Source organism: Salvelinus fontinalis, chromosome 40 (genome assembly GCF_029448725.1).
Source record: "Salvelinus fontinalis isolate EN_2023a chromosome 40, ASM2944872v1, whole genome shotgun sequence".
NCBI classification, from domain to species: domain Eukaryota; kingdom Metazoa; phylum Chordata; class Actinopteri; order Salmoniformes; family Salmonidae; genus Salvelinus; species Salvelinus fontinalis.
This window is the reverse complement of record NC_074704.1, coordinates 28,668,620-28,691,738: the sequence shown is the minus strand read 5'-3', so window position 1 is coordinate 28,691,738 and position 23,119 is coordinate 28,668,620. Positions and strand designations below refer to the sequence as shown.

At 43.1% G+C, this 23,119-nt stretch overlaps 1 protein-coding gene across 1 annotated transcript in view; it reads left to right on the top strand.

Annotated features, from left to right (window-relative positions):
• Window positions 1-1,366: 1,366 nt before the first annotated feature.
• The window catches only part of LOC129839588 (EGF-containing fibulin-like extracellular matrix protein 2), a 36,306-nt gene continuing 14,553 nt past the window's right edge, over window positions 1,367-23,119 (top strand). The window contains exons 1-4 of the mRNA XM_055907123.1: window positions 1,367-1,569; window positions 3,613-3,703; window positions 20,541-20,586; window positions 21,001-21,276. Coding sequence (XP_055763098.1) covers window positions 3,623-3,703; window positions 20,541-20,586; window positions 21,001-21,276 — 403 coding nt within the window. The 5' untranslated portion in view covers window positions 1,367-1,569; window positions 3,613-3,622. The remainder of the gene's footprint in view (window positions 1,570-3,612; window positions 3,704-20,540; window positions 20,587-21,000; window positions 21,277-23,119) is intronic.

The following is a 23,119-nucleotide window of genomic DNA, read 5'->3' as shown; positions in this document are numbered from 1 at the left end:
AAAGTCACCCAGTAAAATACTACTTGAGTAATTTGGTTTTAAATATACTTAAGTATCAAAAGTAAAATGTAATTTCTCAAATATACATAAGTATAAAAAGTATAAACTATTTAAAATTCCTTATATTAAGCAAACCAGACAGCACCATTTTATTGTTCTTTTTTTGGTACATTTACAGATAGCCAGGGCCACACTCCAACACTCGGAGATCATTTACAAATGAAGCACGCGTGTTTCGTGCATCTGCCAGGTCAGAGTCAGCAAGGATGGCCAGGGATGTTGTCTTGATACGTGAGTGATCTGGACCATTTTCCTGTTCTGCTAACCATTCGAAATGTAACCGGTACTTTTGGATGTCAGGGAAAATGTACGCAGTATAAAGTACATTTTTTTCTTTAGGAATGTAAAGTAAAAGTTGTCAAATCTAAAAAGTAAAGTACAGATACCACAAAAAACGACTTTAGTACTTTAAAGTATTTTTACTGAAGTACTTTACAATGGTTTTTGAGACGGGGAGTCACCAAAAGCTGCAATCATTAGGTATTTTGAAGCAAATTAAAAATATATATTTTATACATAAGCTCTTTTTTTTTAAAACAAAACTGACAACTGTGTTCATTTGCATGACAATTAATTGTGACCCAAAATTCCATAGTTGTCACCTCTAGTTGGTGTCTCTGACCCTGGGGATACGTTAAGCCCCCCAACGTTCTGTATTGTTCAGTTGAAGTTATAATTAAAAGAATACAGTTTGCTATGACATCTGTGGTCATGTCTCCTTCAAACCTAACACTAGTATTAGGCCTATAAATCAAGGGTTACTTCATTCATTTAAATCAATGTAAATCTTACAGGCAGAGGCTGTCAGAGGAAGTGTGAAAACGGAAGAATCTCAATTGTCCCCTCTGACCTTCTCCAATGGGGTTTTGAGAAGGAAATGAGGAGAGCGGACATCAGGAGTATCCAACTGAGATTTTCCCTGTGTTGTCAATGTTAGGATGAAAATTGGATGTTCATCATTGATTAGTAATGCCTGCCCGGTGACTATAAAATCCTGTCTGTCATCTGAACTAATTGAGATGGTAGTTGCCTGTCAAGATTAAAGTTACGATGTATAGAGCTCCTGTATGCTGCCTCTGTCTGGTCTTAGACTTCATATAGTTGACGCTACACTCTCTGAACCCTCCAAACTGGGTTTACATTAACAATTTACATTGGAACAAAAACATTCTGGCACACTGGCAGTGCCAAGTTGTCCTATTACATTTACCTGCCTCAATATATTCACATCTCCGGTAGAGGGGGCGCAATGCTTTTTATTAGATACAGTAGAAATGACTTTGCGATGTTAAAGAGACAAAAACCTTTGACGCGGATGTAACCTGTAAAGATAGCACCACCTCCCGATCCTTTTGTTACCCTGTGATACCCTTGTAATTTGTACATACGTTTACTGATTTCAGGGGAGAAGTTGCTTCTTCAGATTCACCATCACTTCTGACGGGACCCTCCGGAGGAAAATAATCAATTGAATATTGATACACACCCAACTAAAAAGTAATTTCACAGGTAAATTGCAACCATATCGAATGCAAATGAAACCGTACATTGCATAGCCTAACGTTACATTTTGCACTACTCCAAATTAGGTTGCATGCCATTATGATACTAATCTACATTTGATCTGTTGAATTGAATGCGCATTGTTCAAGCGACGTTAAATCATTTATTATAAATCCAATATATGATTTTTGTATATACTGTATTGCATCAATGTTATAATCGGAAATTGGTTTTGTTTATAATCGCTGCATCAGACATTCGCACCATGTCGAAATTGACAGTGCTATTCTAAGCCAATTTATTTATTTGTCAGGGACAATGCACATTAACTAACATTTAATGTGCCAGATTTAGCCAGTATGGAAGTTTGCATCTGTAGTCCCTGGGCAGATAGCCTAGATACTAGATAGCCAACTGTGGTTTATCTTGTAACTCAAACGTTACTACGTGGGGCGATTAGTGTTAACATATGCTATGTTGATAACGCTAAATACGACACCAATAGGATATAATGATTTATTAAACTTTAAAGTACTTACATTATTTACAAGAGCTAAACGCGGAATGGGGATGTACTTTCAGAGAAAACATGAAACTGATAGGGTGATTCAGAAGGTAGCTGGAGGGGGATTTGAACCCTTGCCAATAAAAAAGTGAATGCTGCAACCTAGTCTCAGAGCATTTCGTATAATTCTGTAAGTAAATTTGTGACACTCCATTTAGTTATCTAATGCCCACAGGTCATGTCTTAATTTGTGGATGTCCAGGGTTAGGGGAAGGATTAGCTAACATGCCAAGTTGTTGCCAATTAGCTAAAAAAGTAGTAGGTAATTAGCAAAAAATGCTAAAGTTGTCTTCGATGAGATTCAAACATGCAACCTTTTTGGTTGCTAGATGTTCACATTGTTATACACCCAAGCAACCACCCTCCCTCCTTATGATTTTCCCTTAAGTAACCTTCTGTCTTATGTAACCATACCAAACAGAACATATCATACTAAATTGGGTGTCCAGGATTGACTTTTACTATGCTAAATCTAGTCTATGAGACCAGGCTGTGCTCCCAATGGAGATGTTTGTACTTGCCTAACAATTACTCTCCTGATGTAATCATTTTTCTTAACAACATACACCAACTGATGGTGCAATAAAGACGCTTTACAATTGGTTTTCACTCTGCACGCATGCAAGCACACGCACACACACACACATACACACACACACACACACACACTGGTAGCCAATTATTCTGTAGTCAAGTTCACTGTTGTAATTACGGAGGAGAATGGCAGAGTCATAGTTGTATGATTTATTAGTGTCTGCGTCCCAGCTGACCCACTATTTGGGACAACCTTAAAAGATACAGTACCTACTTTTTCAGACACTGGATACGCAATATCGATATGCCAGCATCAGCTCCTTGAGCGTTAGGCATTGTGGTAGTACTGTAAGTTTGCCACAGGTCATGCCCTGGAATTTGAACATGATTTTCCAAGCATTTACTGTTTTCAATGAAGGAACATCGTGCAAAGGGGATGTTGCTCTATCCAGCTTAGGGAAATAGTTAAATAGTAATAGAATGTGCTGAATTCTTCATTAAGGACGTTTTTTGCTATACAGGTCATAATGCCAAAAATCAAATAGTAATGCCAATTATAATGTATGCACCATATAATGTTATAATCAGCATATAATCATATCTTATATAATTTCATGATAATATAACATAAAACGGACAGAGCTATGAATTTGGTTTGTGAGAATCATGTCCATGCTGACACAGATCTCAACTTAGTGCCTTCCTCTGCACGTGTTAGAAAACTGGAGTGAGTGAGTACTGGCCATGGGAATGTCACAGGAAGGTTGTTGACTACCATGTGGGAAACATAAAGGAAACATAAAGAAAACTGGACCAAATTAGATGTATTCTGCAACCATTTTGCCAATGTATACAGACATTTTTTGGAATATTCTGAGACTCAACCTGTTCACCAGGACACTTACTTGAAAAACGCATTTTCTCACTCAATCTTTTTCTCAATGTCGCAGGGACGTCACAATGCTACGGATTTACTTGTGCTTGAGTGTTGTCGTCAACATGGCCGTCTCGCAGGAGGCTGAGGAACCCATCTCATACACGGCAAGTGCCACTCTCGCAACCTCCACATGCATACACTGCAGTGCATGCTGCAAAAAAAAATGGCACTAAAAGACACAGCTTCTTACCGAAAAAACAGGCTTCTGTTCAACAGTTGTGGCAACTCTTTGGTAAATTTTCCGCAAGTTTGTGCCAAGCTCAAATTTTCAGTTTTGTGGCAAACTGGCGTCAAATTTGCAGTGACATGTGAACTTCTGGAAAACAATTCTAGAAAGCTTGTAGCGAACATCTACTGTTTACTGCAACATATGACTATACAAATTAGTTACGATTTTTGGTTACTTTCTGTATTAACAACATTTAATGCAGTGTTAGGGAGTAGTGAACTACATGTACACTGAACAAAAATATAAACGCAACATGTAACAATTTCAACGGTTTGACTGAGCTACAGTTCATATAAGGAAATCAGTCAGTTGAAATAAATTCATTTGGCCCTAATCTATGGATTTCACATGACTGGGACTACAGATATGATTATGTTGGTCACAGACACCTTAAAAAAAGGTAGGGGCATGGATCAGAAAACCAGTCAGTATCTGGTGTGACCACCATTTGCCTCATGCAGTGCGACACATCTCCTTAGCATAGAGTTGATCAGGATGTTGATTGTGGCCTGTTGAATGTTCTCCCACTCCACTTCAATGGCTGTGCAAAGTTGCTGGATATTGGCGGGAACTGGAACACGCTGTCATACACATCGATCCAGAGCCACTCCGACATTGACCGTCCTAATAATAATGTATTTCTTCATTACATTCTTTTACTTTTAGATGTGTGTATTGTTGTGAAGTGTTAGATACTACTGCACTGTTGGAGCTAGGAACAGTAGCACAAACACCCTCAATAACATCTGCTAAATATGTGTATGTGACCAATAGATTTGATTTGATTTGAGAGCATCCCAAACATGTTCAATGGGTGGGTGACATGTCTGGTGAGTGTGCAGGCCATGAAAGAACTGGGCCATTTTCAACTTTCAAGAATTGTGTACAGATCCTTGCAATATCATTCTGAAACATGAGGTGATGGCAGCGTATGAATGGCACAACAATGGGCCTCGGGCTCTCATCACAGTATGTCTGTGCATTCAAATTGCTATCGATAAAATGCAATTGTGTTTGTTGTACGTAGCTTATTCCTGCCCATACCATAACCGCACTGCCACCATGGGGCATTCTGTTCACAATGTTGACATCAGCAAACCGCTCGCCCATATGACGCCATCTGCCTGGTACAGTTGGATTCAGCCGTGAAGAGCACACTTCTCCAGCATGCCGGTGGCCATCGAAGGTGAGCATTTGCCCACTGAAGTTGGTTATGACACCGAACTGCAGTCAGGTCAAGACCCTGGTGAAGACGAGGAGCAGGAAGATGAGCTTCCCTGAGACGGATTCTGACAGTTTGTGCAGAAATTCTTCTGTTGTGCAAACCGACAGCTTCATCGGCTGTCTAGGTGGCTGGTCTCAGACGATCCCGCAGGTTAAGAAGTCGAATGTGGAGGTCCTGGGCTGGTGTGGTTACACGTGGTCTGCGATTGTGATGCCGATTGGATGAACTGCCAAATTCTGTAAAACGGCTTATGGTAGAGAAATTAACATAACATTTTCCGGCAATAGCTCTGGTTGACATTCCTGCAGTCAGCATGCCAATTGCATGCTCCCTCAAAACAAAATCTGTGGCATTGTGTTGTGTGGAAAAACTGCACATTTTAGTGGCCTTTTATTCTCCTCAGCACAAGGTGCACCTGTGTAATGATCATGCTTAATCAGCTTTTTGATATGCCACGCCTGTCAGGTGGATTAATTATCTTGCAAAGGAGAAATGCTCACTAACAGGGATGTAAATAAATTTGTGAACAATTTGAGAGAAATACGTTTTTGTGCACATGGAACATTTCTGGGATCTTTTATTTCAGCTCATGAAACATGGGACCAACACTTTACATGTTACATTTATATTTTTGTTCAGCATAGTTAAACTTGTAATTTAACTACATTTTCCAGTAGCTTGGTGGTAGTTGAGATAAATTCAAATCTAGGTAGTTAATAACTTTTTACATTTTAGTCATTTAGCAGACGGTCTTATCCAGAGCGACTTACAGTAGAGTGCATACATTTTATTAAATTTTTACATACTGAGACAAGGATATCCCTACCGGCCAAACCCTCCCTAACCAGGACGACACTATGCCAATTGTGCGTCGCCCCACGGACCTCCCGGTTGCGGCCGGCTGCGACAGAGCCTGGGCGTGAACCCAGAGACTCTGGTGGCGCAGCTAGCACTGCGATGCAGTGCCCTAGACCACTGCACCACCCGGGAGGTTACAGGTTTTTGCCAGGTAGTGGTGCAGCTAACTACTGGAACTACACAATACTTTGTTTGCAAAAATGTTATAAATTATGGGTGAAGTAGGCAATCATTTATTTTATCAAACCTGCCCAATTCTCACTTGAAATATAGTTTTTGTGTTTAATAGACTAAATTAAACATTATGTTAAGATATGACTCCAACGTGATCTGTCTATGACATTTCAGATTTACATTATGATAATTTTTCACAAGGTAGTATAAATAGATTAGATTACTTAGATTAGATTAGATTACTTATTGGTTATTACTGCATTGTCGGAACTAGAAGCACAAGCATTTCGCTACACTCGCATTAACATCTGCTAACCATGTGTATGTGACAAATAAAATTTGATTTGATTTGATTTGTAATGTAGTGAACTACTTTTTCAAAGTAACTTTAGGTAGCCCTTTACACTCGTACTTGTATACGGGTTGGAAATGGCATATTTGGACACTGACAAGAGTCTAAATTTGAACACGGTGGCTGTACAGTAACTTTTCAACATTACTGTACAGCCACAGATGGCGCCGATAGAGATGGCAGCTTCGCTTCTAGTCCTTAGGAAACTGTGCAGGATTTTTTTTTAATGTATTATTTCTTACATTGTTAGCCCAGAAAACCTTAAGTGTTATTACATACAACCGGGAAGAACTACTGGATATCAGAGAGACGTCAACTTACCAGCACAACCAGCACTACGATCAGGAATACAACTTTCCCAAAGCGAATCCTTTGTCTGCACCTCCCAGGGCATTTGAACTGATTCCAGAGGCCGACCCAAAACTTTGCTGCCAGAGGAGAGGGCGCCGGAGCGGTCTTCTAGTGAGGCTTCAGATGCGCGCACACCACCCACCGCTTCCGAGTATATTACTCGCTAATGTCCAGTCCCTAATTAACAAAGTTGACGAAATCAGGGCAAGAGTTGCTTTCCAAAGAGATATCCGGGATTGTAACATACTCTGTTTTACGTAAACATGGCTAGCTGGGAACATGCCGTCGCAGTCCATACAGCCAACGGGATTTTCAGTGCATCACGCTGACAGGAATAAACATCTCTCTGGTAAGAAGAAGGGCGGGGGTGTATGTTTCATGATTAACAACTTATGGTGTAATTGTAACAACATACAGGAACTCAAGTCCTTTTATTCACTTGACCTAGAATTCCTCACAATCAAATGCCGACCGTATTATCTCCCAAGAGAACTCTCCTCGGTTATCCGTCACAGCCGTGTACATCCCCCCGCAAGCGGATACCAAGAAGGCCATCAAGTTCACTGGACTTTATGCAAACTGGAAACCATATATCCTGAGGCTGCATTTATTGTAGCTGTGGATTTTAACAAAGCTAATTTGAGAAAAAGGCTACCTAAATTCTATCAGCATATCGATTGCTGTACACTAGTGAGTAACACGCTCGAATATTGCTATTCTAACTTCTGTGATGCATAGAAGGCCCTCCCCCGCCCTCTTTTTGGCAAATCTGACCATGACTCCATCTTGTTGCTCCCCTCCTATAGGCAGAAACTAAAACAGGACGTGCCCGTGCTTAGGTCTAGCCGACCCTGGTCTGCCCAATCGGATTCCAAGCTTCAAGATGCTTTGATCACGTGCTTTGATCACGTGGACTGGGATATGTTCCCGGTAGCCTCAGATAATAACATTGACGTATATGCTGACTCGGTGAGCGAGTTTATAAGGAAGTGTATAGGAGATGTTGTATCCACTGTGTCTATTAAAACCTTCCCTAACCAGAAACTGTGAATTGATGGCAGCATTCACGCAAAATTGAGAGCACGTACCACCGCATTTAATCATGGCAAGGCGACTGGAAATATGGCCGAATAGTTAGTCCCTCCGTAAGGCAATCAAACAAGCAAACTGTCAATATAGAGACAAAGTGGAGTCGCAATTCTGGGACAGAGAGATAGAAGCTGTTTTTCAATCTCAAGGCCATTAGATTGTTAAACAGCCACCACTAGCACAGAGAGGCGGTTGCCTACTTACAGACTTGATATCATTGGCCACTTTAATAAATGGAACACTAGTCACTTTAATAATGCCACTTTAAGAATGTTTACATATCTCGCATTGCTCATCTCATATGTATATAATGTATACTGTATTCTTCACTATCTATTCTTTACTATTTATTGATATTTATTATTTATTACATATTCTTATCCCATTCCTTTACTAGATTGTGTTATTAGGTTTTGTTGTGGAAGTTGTTAGATATTAGGGTTGTTGTGGAATTGCTAGATATTACCTGTTAGATACTGCTGTACTGTTGGATTTAGAAGCATATGCATTTCACTTCACTCGCAATTACATCTGCTAACCATGTGTACGTGAACAATAAAATTTGATTTGAATATGCTATACATGACGTCAGATCTCAGGGTCTCCACTTCACAGCTCTGTATGGGTTTTGACTAACAGCCATTCTGAATTTGAGCACCACGCGACAGTGATGCGTGGGCTGACTCATAACCCGCAGTCAGGTTTAGGGTCATGCAATATTGTCTGGATGAGGGGGCAGGTTGAATAAAGAGAAAACAATAGCCTACTGTAGCCTACTGGATGGAATAAATTAAATCTGACTGTAGGTCTATAACCTTAATATAAAATTTTTTCCAGTAAAATGATACACCAACTGTAGGCAAAATTTTGACTCAGCAACCGGAGTGGAGAAATATTATTTATTTATTTCAGCATCTTGAGAGAATGTGAATGCGCAGTTAGATTCAGGCTGTATCACAACCAGCCGTGATTGGGAGTTCCATAGGGCAGCTAACAATTGGCCCAGTGTCATCCGGGTTTGGCCGGTGTAGGCCGCCATTGTAAATAAGAATTTGTTCTTAACTGACTTGCCTAGTTAAATTAAGGTAAGGGGCCTCCCGAGTGGCACAGGTGTCTAAGGCTGTGCCACTAGAGATTCTGGGTTCAAGTCCAGCCGGCTGCGACCGGGAGGCCCATGGGGCGGCGCACAATTGGCCCAGTGTCGTCCGGGTTAGGGGAGGGTTTGGCCGGCAGGCATATCCTTGTCTCATCGCGCACTAGCGACTCCTGTGGCGGGCCCGGGTGCAGTGCGCGCTGACCAGGTTGCCAGGTGTACGGTGTTTCCTCCGACACATTGGTGCGGCTTGATTCCGGGTTTGATGGGCATTGTGTCAAGAAGCAATGCGGCTTGGTTGGGTTGTGTTTTGGAGGACGCATGGCTCTCGACCTTCGCCTCTCCCGAGTCCGTACGGGTGTTGCAGCGATGAGACAAGACTGTAACTACTACCAATTGGATACCACAAAATTTGGGACAAAAATGCGGTGTTAATACAAAAAATTAAAAATAAATAAAATAAAGGTAAAATTTAAATGTAAAAATAATTGAAAAAAAGATACTGTCTGTAGAGGTGCTATCTTTATCAGCATCATTAAAGCTAGTATTTCAACCACATAAAATATGCATCCAAGCCGAACTGAAGTCTTATCAGAAATATGTTGGGTCGTTTTCACAGATTTCTATTTCCTTTCCTTGCAACCGGTCAAACTGATGACATTTGGACATTTTACACAGAAAATATTTTAAATTTTATTTGGGGGGGGTTATTGCATTTTCTCACCGGTCCCTTAACGTGTTTGCTCCATTAAAGAAGCATAGAGGACAGAGAACTTAACCAATGTAAACTAGATTGAAGCATTCATTCTATAGATTTAGGACATTCTTCTGGCGAGCAAGGGTTTATTCAGTCACATGATGACAGAAGAGAAGCTGTATGTATCTATCGATAAGTTGACTAACAAATAGCCTGCGAAAATGTTGGAAATTATAAGCAGAAAGATATCTTAATCATGCAAAAAAAAAGCATGCACCTCCTGTCAAAAAAAATCTTTCTACCGTCTCTGGCTGTAGCCTACAGCAAATACATTTCTATATTACGGGTTAGGGTCGGTTGCGGGCCTCCAGATTTTCACTTTATCACTTATAGTCGGGCGGTTGCGGATGGGTTATTGGTAATTGCGAGCGTGTGTGGGTGAACGAACAGCTGACCTGCTCACCCCCACCACGCGCGACAAGAAGTTCCCAAACTTGGTCCTCGGGACTCCAAGGGGTGCACGTTTTGTTTTTTGCCCTAGCACTACACAGCCGAGTCAAATAATGATCTAAAGAACAAGCTTTGGGCATTTAAATCAGCTGTGTAGTGTTAGGGCAAAAGCCAAAACGTGCACCCGGGGACCGAGTTTGGGAAATGCTGTTCAAGGGCATTGTGGACAGGGATGGCAGATGTGGGTGTAAGCATCTGCCTCTGATACCCGAAGGTTGCAAGTTCAAATCCAATGATAGAAAGTTGTTTTTGAGATTTTTGTTTTAAGCCTGACCCAAACTTTACCTTTTTCCTTAAACTTGTTTGGGATAGGGGGCAGCATTTTCACTTTTGGATGAATAGCGTGTCCAGAGTGAACTGCCTCCTACTCAGTCCCAGATACTAATACATGCATATTATTATTAGTATTGGATAGAAAACACTCTGAAGTTTCTAAAACTGTTTGAATGATGTCTGTGAGTATAACAGAACACACATGGCAGGCAAAAACCTGAGAAAAAATCCAAACAGATTAGAACGTGGTTTCAGGCTTTTCATGTGAAGGGGGGCCGGATGGGAGCTGTTTTACTAAGTGGTCTGCCAACAGCCTCGTTCTCAGTCACGCGCTTTCCCTTGAGAGGTTGCTCTCGTTCCAGTGCATTTCTACAGACAATGGAATTCTCCGGTTGGAACATTATTGAACTTTTATGATAAAACATCGTAAAGATTGATTCTATACGTAGTTTGAAAAGTTTCTTCGACCTGTAATATACATTTTTGAACGTTTCGTCCGAATGGACCAGATTGCGCTTTTGGATTGTTTACCAAACGCCCTAACAAAAGAAGCTATTGGACATAAAAGGACATAAATGATGGATATTATCGAACAAAACAAGCATTTATTGTGGAGCTGCGATTCCTGGGAGTGCATTCTGATGAAGATCATCAAAGGTAAGTGAATATTTCTAATGCTATTTATGAATAATGTTGACTACCCAACATGGCGGAGATTTCTCTGGCTGGTTTGGGCTTTGAGCGCCGTTCTCAGATTATGCTTTTTCCGTCAAGTTTTTTTTAAATCTGACACAGCGGTTGCATTAAGGAGAAGTGTATCTAAAGTTCCATGTATAATAGCTGTATTTTCATCAACATTTATTATGAGTATTTCTGTGAATTCATGTGGCTCTCTGCAATATCACTGCATGTTTTGGAACACACTGAATCTAACACGCCAATGTAAAATAAGATTTTTGGATATAAATATGAACTTTACCGAACAAAACATACATGTATTGTGTAACATGAAGTCCTATGAGTGTCATCTGATGAAGATCATCAAAGGTTAGGGATTCATTTTATCTCTATTTGTGGTTTTTGTGACTCCTCTCTTTGGCGGGTTATGGCTGGGTTTTTCTGTGACTTGGTGGTGACCTAACATAATTGTTTGTGGAGCTTTCGCTGCAAAGCATTTTTGAAATCAGACACTGTGGCTGGATTAACAAGAATTTTATCTTTAAAATGGTGCCTAATACTTGTATGTTTGAGAAATTTGATTTATGAGATTTCTGTTGATTTGTATTTGGCGCCCTGCAATTTTATTGGCTGTTGGCGAGGAACCCCAGTCCTAGACAGGTTAAACATTGAGTTAATGCCTAACCTTGAGATTTTGGAGTTAATGCCTAAACTTTAATCAAAATGTGACAATTTGCAACAACTTCGAAATTTGACATTTGAACAACATGGATGAACGTCTAATTCTCAGATATAGTTAAGTAAACTAATTTTGTTAAAGGTAGTTTAACTTCTTCCAGTGTGAAGTAATTGGTAGCTTGGAAAACTATATTTTCAGAGTAGCTTCCTCAACACTGATTAAATGTCTTATATACATAAACCAAATCACACATAGCTTTTAGTTTAGCTTCTCTGTGAGAAGCAAATTAATTTAAACATACTTAATGTACTAAATATACTAAACTACATATATTAAATGTCTTAATAACAGATAAAAAATAAATCCAATACAACTTGAAATGATTATCAGCATGCTAAGGAAAAAAAGAGCAAAGACTGAATATTTGCCACATCCCACATTTAACCTTAAGATGTTTAACTACCAAATGTTCATGAGCTAAGTGATAACTGATAAGAAATTAGCTTTCAACCAATGGAAGTTAAAAGAAACATAAGATTTTTTAAATCTAACCTAGTTCATAACTATTACCTTTGAGTGAACTTTGTTCTTCGTACAATGCTTAATTACTGCATGCACTGACAGAATCAGAAAACACAAAACATTAAGATACTGAAAACAATTACTGAGTTCAGCTGTTACAAAGTTGCCTTGATGTTGCTATGCTTCTTACTGAAACTGGCATGCTATATATTTTCAACAAGAAAACAATGACCTACCTTGTGTAAATGCTATACAAACAAACAAATTTGCTTGCATAAACCGGGACTCAGGACTATTACATCTAAATGTGTGGCCAAATGTTCCTAGAGAGCCACAGTAATGAGATATTTCTCACACAGATTGATTCAAACTAATCAATCTGTGTTTCTGCTTGGCAACTGTTTGCTTCTACAAAGAGAAGGAACAACACATGATCAAGATGAGCTAGTGGTTTAAAGAGCAAATATTTGCAAAGATGAAATGTATAGCAGGCTACATTTACAAGAATACTACATGTATGCATTTGCTTACCTTATCAAGCTTGAAGATTACCTTACACTCATTTATCACAAAAAGTGTTATGAGTGAATGCACCACAAGTAATTATGTGCGCTGAGAGTCGGGAAGCGAGTTCAGGGACTGAGTAATTTAATCAATAAACAAAACAAGAAACATGAACAACGCACAGACATTATACTGAAACAGACACAATGACGCCTGGGGAAGGATCCAAAGGGAGTGACATATATAGGGCAGGTAATCAAGGAGGTGATGGAGTCCAGGTGAGTGTCATAATGAGCGTAAAAATCGTGACAGGTGTGCGCCATAACGAGCAGCCTGGTAACCTAGAGGCCGGAGAGGGAGCACATGTGACAGTACTCCCCGACGCATGGCTCAAGTCGCAGGACGCCGACCAAGATGATGATCACGAGGATCAGGAGCAAACCGGTCACCACTGCTAAGGCGCTGGAACCTGTCGATCCAGCTGAGGCGCAGGAGCATGGCAACCTAGAGGCCCGGAGAGAGAGCATACATGACAGTACTCCCTCCCCGGCACGTTCAACTCCAGCCGCAGGACGCCAACTACAGGGATGGTCCCGGGGATTAGGAGCGGACCGGTCGCCTCCACTGAGGCGCAGAAACCTGACGAACCGGCTGAGGCGGGAGAGCCTGATGAGCTGGCTGAGACCTCCCCGGTTGCCTCGGTCGAGGCACGGGAGCCCGTCGATCCCGCCGAGGCAGGGGAAGCCGTCGATCCCGCCGAGGCAGGGGAAGCCGTCGATCCCGCCGAGGCAGGGGAAGCCGTCGATCCCGCCGAGGCAGGGGAAGCCGTCGATCCCGCCGAGGCAGGGGAAGCCGTCGATCCCGCCGAGGCATGGGAAGCTGTCGATCCCGCCGAGGCAGGGGAGCCGTCGAGCCCGCCGAGGCAGAGGAAGCTGTCGATCCCGCCGAGGCAGAGGAAGCTGTCGATCCCGCAGAGGCAGAGGAAGCAGTCGATCCCGCCGAGGCAGGGGAGCCGTCGAGCCCGCCGAGGCAGGGGAGCCGTCGAGCCCGCCGAGGCAGAGGAAGCTGTCGATCCCGCCGAGGCAGAGGAAGCTGTCGATCCCGCCGAGGCAGGGGAGCCGTCGAGCCCGCCGAGGCAGAGGAAGCTGTCGATCCCGCCGAGGCAGAGGAAACTGTCGATCCCGCCGAGGCAGAGGAAGCTGTCGATCCCGCCGAGGCAGAGGAAGCTGTCGATCCCGCCGAGGCAGAGGAAGCTGTCGATCCCGCCGAGGCAGAGGAAGCTGTCGATCCCGCCGAGGCAGAGGAAGCTGTCGATCCCGCCGAGGCAGGGGAGCCGTCGAGCCCGCCGAGGCAGAGGAAGCTGTCGATCCCGCCGAGACAGGGGAGCCGTCGAGCCCGTCGAGGCAGGGGAAGCCGGCGAGGCATGGAAATCTGACAAACCGGCTGAGGCCTCCCAGGTAGCTCCGGTTCTGATACCCGGACCCGACATCACCTCCCAAAAAATTTAGCAATCCCTGATGCTTCCCTTTGGTGAGGCGTTATTCTGTAACGATGTACGCTGAGAGTCGGGAAGCAAGTTCAGGGAGTGAGTGATTTAATCAATAAACAAACCATAATACAAAACACGAACAACGCACAGTCATGAAACAGAAACATTTAAGTCATTTAGCAGACGCTCTTATCCAGAGCGACTTACAAATTGGAAAGTTCATACATATTCATCCTGGTCCCCCCGTGGGAATTGAACCCTGGTCCCCCTGTGGGAATTGAACCCACAACCCTGGCGTTGCAAGCGCCATGCTCTACCAACTGAGCCACACGGGACCAATGACACCTGGGGAAGGAATCAAAGGGAGTGACATATATAGGGCAGGTAATCAAGGAGGTGATAGAGTCCAGGTGAGTGTCATAATCCACGTAACGATGGGTGACAGGTGTGCGCCATAACGAGCAGCCTGGTGACCTAGAGGCAGGACAGGATGGTTTCAGAACGTGGTTTCAGGCTTTTCATGTGAAGGGGGGCCGGATGGGAGCTGTTTTACTAAGTGGTCTGCCAACAGCCTCGTTCTCAGTCACGCGCTTTCCCTTGAGAGGTTGCTCTCGTTCCAGTGCATTTCTACAGACAATGGAATTCTCCGGTTGGAACATTATTGAACTTTTATGATAAAACATCGTAAAGATTGATTCTATACGTAGTTTGAAAAGTTTCTTCGACCTGTAATATACATTTTTGAACGTTTCGTCCGAATGGACCAGATTGCGCTTTTGGATTGTTTACCAAACGCCCTAACAAAAGAAGCTATTGGACATAAAAGGACATAAATGATGGATATTATCGAACAAAACAAGCATTTATTGTGGAGCTGCGATTCCTGGGAGTGCATTCTGATGAAGATCATCAAAGGTAAGTGAATATTTCTAATGCTATTTATGAATAATGTTGACTACCCAACATGGCGGAGATTTCTCTGGCTGGTTTGGGCTTTGAGCGCCGTTCTCAGATTATGCTTTTTCCGTCAAGTTTTTTTTAAATCTGACACAGCGGTTGCATTAAGGAGAAGTGTATCTAAAGTTCCATGTATAATAGCTGTATTTTCATCAACATTTATTATGAGTATTTCTGTGAATTCATGTGGCTCTCTGCAATATCACTGCATGTTTTGGAACACACTGAATCTAACACGCCAATGTAAAATAAGATTTTTGGATATAAATATGAACTTTACCGAACAAAACATACATGTATTGTGTAACATGAAGTCCTATGAGTGTCATCTGATGAAGATCATCAAAGGTTAGGGATTCATTTTATCTCTATTTGTGGTTTTTGTGACTCCTCTCTTTGGCGGGTTATGGCTGGGTTTTTCTGTGACTTGGTGGTGACCTAACATAATTGTTTGTGGAGCTTTCGCTGCAAAGCATTTTTGAAATCAGACACTGTGGCTGGATTAACAAGAATTTTATCTTTAAAATGGTGCCTAATACTTGTATGTTTGAGAAATTTGATTTATGAGATTTCTGTTGATTTGTATTTGGCGCCCTGCAATTTTATTGGCTGTTGGCGAGGAACCCCAGTCCTAGACAGGTTAAACATTGAGTTAATGCCTAACCTTGAGATTTTGGAGTTAATGCCTAAACTTTAATCAAAATGTGACAATTTGCAACAACTTCGAAATTTGACATTTGAACAACATGGATGAACGTCTAATTCTCAGATATAGTTAAGTAAACTAATTTTGTTAAAGGTAGTTTAACTTCTTCCAGTGTGAAGTAATTGGTAGCTTGGAAAACTATATTTTCAGAGTAGCTTCCTCAACACTGATTAAATGTCTTATATACATAAACCAAATCACACATAGCTTTTAGTTTAGCTTCTCTGTGAGAAGCAAATTAATTTAAACATACTTAATGTACTAAATATACTAAACTACATATATTAAATGTCTTAATAACAGATAAAAAATAAATCCAATACAACTTGAAATGATTATCAGCATGCTAAGGAAAAAAAGAGCAAAGACTGAATATTTGCCACATCCCACATTTAACCTTAAGATGTTTAACTACCAAATGTTCATGAGCTAAGTGATAACTGATAAGAAATTAGCTTTCAACCAATGGAAGTTAAAAGAAACATAAGATTTTTTAAATCTAACCTAGTTCATAACTATTACCTTTGAGTGAACTTTGTTCTTCGTACAATGCTTAATTACTGCATGCACTGACAGAATCAGAAAACACAAAACATTAAGATACTGAAAACAATTACTGAGTTCAGCTGTTACAAAGTTGCCTTGATGTTGCTATGCTTCTTACTGAAACTGGCATGCTATATATTTTCAACAAGAAAACAATGACCTACCTTGTGTAAATGCTATACAAACAAACAAATTTGCTTGCATAAACCGGGACTCAGGACTATTACATCTAAATGTGTGGCCAAATGTTCCTAGAGAGCCACAGTAATGAGATATTTCTCACACAGATTGATTCAAACTAATCAATCTGTGTTTCTGCTTGGCAACTGTTTGCTTCTACAAAGAGAAGGAACAACACATGATCAAGATGAGCTAGTGGTTTAAAGAGCAAATATTTGCAAAGATGAAATGTATAGCAGGCTACATTTACAAGAATACTACATGTATGCATTTGCTTACCTTATCAAGCTTGAAGATTACCTTACACTCATTTATCACAAAAAGTGTTATGAGTGAATGCACCACAAGTAATTATGTGCGCTGAGAGTCGGGAAGCGAGTTCAGGGACTGAGTAATTTAATCAATAAACAAAACAAGAAACATGAACAACGCACAGACATTATACTGAAACAGACACAATGACGCCTGGGGAAGGATCCAAAGGGAGTGACATATATAGGGCAGGTAATCAAGGAGGTGATGGAGTCCAGGTGAGTGTCATAATGAGCGTAAAAATCGTGACAGGTGTGCGCCATAACGAGCAGCCTGGTAACCTAGAGGCCGGAGAGGGAGCACATGTGACAGTACTCCCCGACGCATGGCTCAAGTCGCAGGACGCCGACCAAGATGATGATCACGAGGATCAGGAGCAAACCGGTCACCACTGCTAAGGCGCTGGAACCTGTCGATCCAGCTGAGGCGCAGGAGCATGGCAACCTAGAGGCCCGGAGAGAGAGCATACATGACAGTACTCCCTCCCCGGCACGTTCAACTCCAGCCGCAGGACGCCAACTACAGGGATGGTCCCGGGGATTAGGAGCGGACCGGTCGCCTCCACTGAGGCGCAGAAACCTGACGAACCGGCTGAGGCGGGAGAGCCTGATGAGCTGGCTGAGACCTCCCCGGTTGCCTCGGTCGAGGCACGGGAGCCCGTCGATCCCGCCGAGGCAGGGGAAGCCGTCGATCCCGCCGAGGCAGGGGAAGCCGTCGATCCCGCCGAGGCAGGGGAAGCCGTCGATCCCGCCGAGGCAGGGGAAGCCGTCGATCCCGCCGAGGCAGGGGAAGCCGTCGATCCCGCCGAGGCATGGGAAGCTGTCGATCCCGCCGAGGCAGGGGAGCCGTCGAGCCCGCCGAGGCAGAGGAAGCTGTCGATCCCGCCGAGGCAGAGGAAGCTGTCGATCCCGCAGAGGCAGAGGAAGCAGTCGATCCCGCCGAGGCAGGGGAGCCGTCGAGCCCGCCGAGGCAGGGGAGCCGTCGAGCCCGCCGAGGCAGAGGAAGCTGTCGATCCCGCCGAGGCAGAGGAAGCTGTCGATCCCGCCGAGGCAGGGGAGCCGTCGAGCCCGCCGAGGCAGAGGAAGCTGTCGATCCCGCCGAGGCAGAGGAAACTGTCGATCCCGCCGAGGCAGAGGAAGCTGTCGATCCCGCCGAGGCAGAGGAAGCTGTCGATCCCGCCGAGGCAGAGGAAGCTGTCGATCCCGCCGAGGCAGAGGAAGCTGTCGATCCCGCCGAGGCAGAGGAAGCTGTCGATCCCGCCGAGGCAGGGGAGCCGTCGAGCCCGCCGAGGCAGAGGAAGCTGTCGATCCCGCCGAGACAGGGGAGCCGTCGAGCCCGTCGAGGCAGGGGAAGCCGGCGAGGCATGGAAATCTGACAAACCGGCTGAGGCCTCCCAGGTAGCTCCGGTTCTGATACCCGGACCCGACATCACCTCCCAAAAAATTTAGCAATCCCTGATGCTTCCCTTTGGTGAGGCGTTATTCTGTAACGATGTACGCTGAGAGTCGGGAAGCAAGTTCAGGGAGTGAGTGATTTAATCAATAAACAAACCATAATACAAAACACGAACAACGCACAGTCATGAAACAGAAACATTTAAGTCATTTAGCAGACGCTCTTATCCAGAGCGACTTACAAATTGGAAAGTTCATACATATTCATCCTGGTCCCCCCGTGGGAATTGAACCCTGGTCCCCCTGTGGGAATTGAACCCACAACCCTGGCGTTGCAAGCGCCATGCTCTACCAACTGAGCCACACGGGACCAATGACACCTGGGGAAGGAATCAAAGGGAGTGACATATATAGGGCAGGTAATCAAGGAGGTGATAGAGTCCAGGTGAGTGTCATAATCCACGTAACGATGGGTGACAGGTGTGCGCCATAACGAGCAGCCTGGTGACCTAGAGGCAGGACAGGGAGCACATGTGACACCACAAATATATTTCCAGGGTTTTGATGCATCCTCTTCCCAATGTAGCCTCTTCTGACACGACGGGTAGGGGAAGGGGATCCATCTGCAAAAGTTCAGTTTTGCTATTTTCAAGTCAGCTCATATTGAGCTGGTCAAGTCAGCTCATATTGCTTGTTGCTACTTTAACTTAGCTGTTGTGCTAGCTAACATGGTACTGAACAGTGACGCTAGCTGGCTAGCATATTGACAGTTGTTATTACAAGACAGCAAGTCTTTACCTAAAAATGTGTTTAGGCAAATCATTAGTTAGCTAGCTAGCTACCACATTAATTGTGCAAAAATATGATAGCTATCTAGCTAAGCGCTAGCCACTAGCTGAGGTCTAGCCAGTCAGTGGCACTGACAGTTTGCAACAACATGTGTTTCAGTCTATCCCATAAAACTGCTAAACAGGCATCAATTAGCTAACATGATTTAATTAAGTTTATTAGGATGTTTAATTGATAAGTTAGACACTCACTGTACAACTTCGGTAGGTTGATCACTTGGTTTGCAATTCCAATAGATTTGTCTTCTCCCACTGACTGGTCATCAATGCTTACTGGTCTTGGAACTACTTTTGGTTTGACACTAGTGCCACTAATAAATATTGTTGCCACAAGTTTGCCACAGATTAAAATAGAATCTTGAGAGAATTGTTTGCCAGGAAAAAACTTTGGCGAACTGTTTGCCACTAGTGGCAATAAATATTATTGTTGCCTAAGGTTTGCTGCAGATTCACCACTAGTGGCCAACATTTGCAAAATTTTGGCGCACAATATTTAGTTTGCAGCAAATTAGCCACAAACTTATTTTTGTAAGGGGCAGCACAAGCAAGAGCCAATACTGAAGGACGATATACACTTTTCAAAGTGGGATTTCATTCAAGTCAAGGATGGGGTCAATTACATTTTTTAATTCAGGAAATGAAAATCGTCACTGTAAACAAATGGACAATTTGCATTTTATGAAGTAAAATGTTAATTCACTTCCTGGATTGAAATGTGAGTTGACCCCAACCCTGACTCATGTACCAAGTGAATGTTAATTGGAATGGACACTGATGGGGTGGGATAGCATTGGCATGTCTCCAGTGGAGGATGTCTCCTTCTCAACAAATGACTGTAGTTGAAGTTGTTGTTGTTGGAGCTGATGAATTATGGAGGTAATAACATGAGTCTGGACTCATGGAGACTGGAGACGACACATGCCTGTGCACACACAGTGGCAAGTCCCATGACTCAGACGAGAGCCAGCGAGGAGAGCAGACATTCCTCCCTGGATGGCGACAGACTAAACACATTGTTTTTGGGTGAATTAGGGAGACACAGGTGTTCTTCAGGCTGACTCCTTGATTGCTGTCTGTCTGATTTCCTCATATATAGGCTCAAAGTGGCATAACAAAGGAGCATAAGACTACATCTTTAATGAGATGTAGACTGTAAAGCTTCAGAGATATGTGATCCGTATTTTGTAGATCAATTAATCAATCAATCCCTCAATCAATCAACAAACCAATCAATTGAGTACCAGATACTTATCCTCCCTTATTTTCTATTCACAGTGCACAGATGGCTATACATTTGACATGGAACGACAAGAATGCAAAGGTAAGAGGTGCTTATCAACACTTTGTGAAATGTCCTTGTACGTTTCTGACTTAATGAATAGATCGATTAGTAGATTAGTTGAATAGCACTATAGAAGAGAAACGATCGGTTCTAGCAGACACCGATACAGTATGTGTATACCAAGCATTTTGATGGTGGAGGTGGTGGTTTTCCTGGTATACTCATGCTGACTTGGTGGTGTTACACTCCGACCAGACCTGTGTTCAAATACAATTTGTTTATTTCCAACCTGGAGTGACAGGTGGGTGGGATTTGCACTTTTGGGGCTATTCCACTGGTTTCATTGCGCCAGGCAAGCTCAATCAAGCACAGCTTAAGTAGTTGAAAGAAAAAAAAACGTGGCTTACTATATGAACCCAGGTCTGTCTCTGAGTGCGGTCCTCCCTTTTTCAGACATCAACGAGTGTACCACGGTGCCCGACGCCTGCAAGGGCGGCATGAGGTGCATCAACCATTTCGGAGGCTACTTCTGCCTGCCCCAGAATGCCCAGATTATCGTCAGTAATGGTGACGACGAGCCCACCGTGGCCCCTCTGGTGGAGGAACAGCCTCCTCTGGCACCCGCCCCTGCTCTACCTGTCCGACGGGTCATCCAGAGCTCCTTCCAAAGCCAGGGCACCATGCAGTGTGCCGCGGGGTTCGTGTTGGACGAGCTCAACTACTGCCGTGGTAAGAGTAAGCCCACGCAACTTAACTGTGGCGTGTTTATTAGGATTAGGGCACGCTATAGTAAAACACAAATACCCTGATTCGTTATGGAAGTGTCCAGCATCATTTGAATTCTACATAGAAAGATTCCATCACTCCCTGACTAATGTAAGTTGAAGTATATAGGAATGGATCTGCCAAACAGTTTTTGACCAGAGGTTGATTCTTATAAGCGGACGGTAGTGCAGTGCAGTTATACAAACTCAGTACTCAGGCTACAGTACTCAGCATTGCAGGGGCCCCAGTTTGAATGAGCAATCCCAGCAGGCAGATTTCTCCCTGGAGTACTACCGATGCTATTTTATGAACAGATATTGATGTAAAAAGACAGCCATCACAGATTGTCATTCAGTCAATTCAGGATTCATTCCAATTGGAATTCATTCAAATTGATTGCAGTCCCTTTTCAAGTTCAGAGCAATTTGTATGAAAACAGTTCTAGTGAAATTCCTTAATGGCACCGAAGATCTTACACTACATGTAGTCCTATTTTGTTACGCCAATAACACAGTATATGAACAGTTTATGTGCCATCTGCAGGTTATGAAGATGCATTGTATTTGATCTGTAAAGTGGGGAACCACTTAACTTGCATTTACCCCTTGGCTCTCTTTGTTTGCATGATGGATTTGCAGCCGTCATTAAAGAATGTCCTCATTTGTCTCTGTGTGTGTGTGCATGCGTGTGCATGCGTGTGCATGTGTGTGTGTGTGTGTGTGTGTGTGTGTGTGTGTGTGTGTGTGTGTGTGTGTGTGTGTGTGTGTGTGTGTGTGTGTGTGTGTGTGTGTGTGTGTGTGTGTGTGTGTGTGTGTGTGTGTGTGTACATGCGTGTGGGTGCGTCCTCCAATCTCCTGTTGGCAAACGGTGCAAAATTTTAGTCAAGTTGCAACATGCCAAATCCTGGCAGTAGAGGGAAACAATTGCTGTTACATAAACCATTGAATCAACATGGGGCGACAGCCAAGCCGAGCTCAGGGAAGGAAGGAGATGGTCCGCCAACAACACATTCCTGAAACATCTTTTTTTCTCATTTAATCATATTGTTTCTTTCATCAGAGGGACTGTCCTTAAGTTGAAGTGATTCACAAACTAAAGGCAGACAGATTAGTGGTATTATGATATGTACTGTACAGTATTACACAGTGTCAGATACAAAATCGAAATGATGCACCATCTCCCCCCAAACAATGGCTTTAGTAATTTGCATTGATACTTTTCCAGTTTGTCATCGCAGTCGAAACATACACTGTTACCATGGAAGGTTATTGCAGTGTCTTGTTCTTAAAGCTGGTAAACATTTGCCACATGCTGCCTGCGAGTCTGGTAACTAATGGTAATAAGATCGTGGCACTTGACCATTAATAAAAGTTCACAGGGCGGGATTTAACTCCAGCCTTAATTCTTCAATGTTTACAGATCTGGAAAGGTTTGAGCAGTGTAGTGATATAGCTTCATCGTAATGCTTCCACCTTCCAGATAGGCAAACATTGAAGGGTTAGGGCCAAGAGGAAGGGATAGTGAGGGAATTAGGATTAGAGGCCGTGCTATTATTATGTTGCACTGCTGAACAAAGCAGGGCTGTGTGCATTCGGACATACAGTAGCAAAAACGTTTTGCAATAGAAAACGAAAACAAGTATTTCTTATTGGATAAGTTCAGATAGTACTTCTCCATTTCACTCTGTTTCCGAAAGTTTTTTCCCACTACGTGCCTACTGAACACAGCCTAGGGATTCCTTTTCCAGGAAATGTGGGCGTAAATAAACACTTTTGAATTGATCTCAGCATATGATCTGTGGAGACAA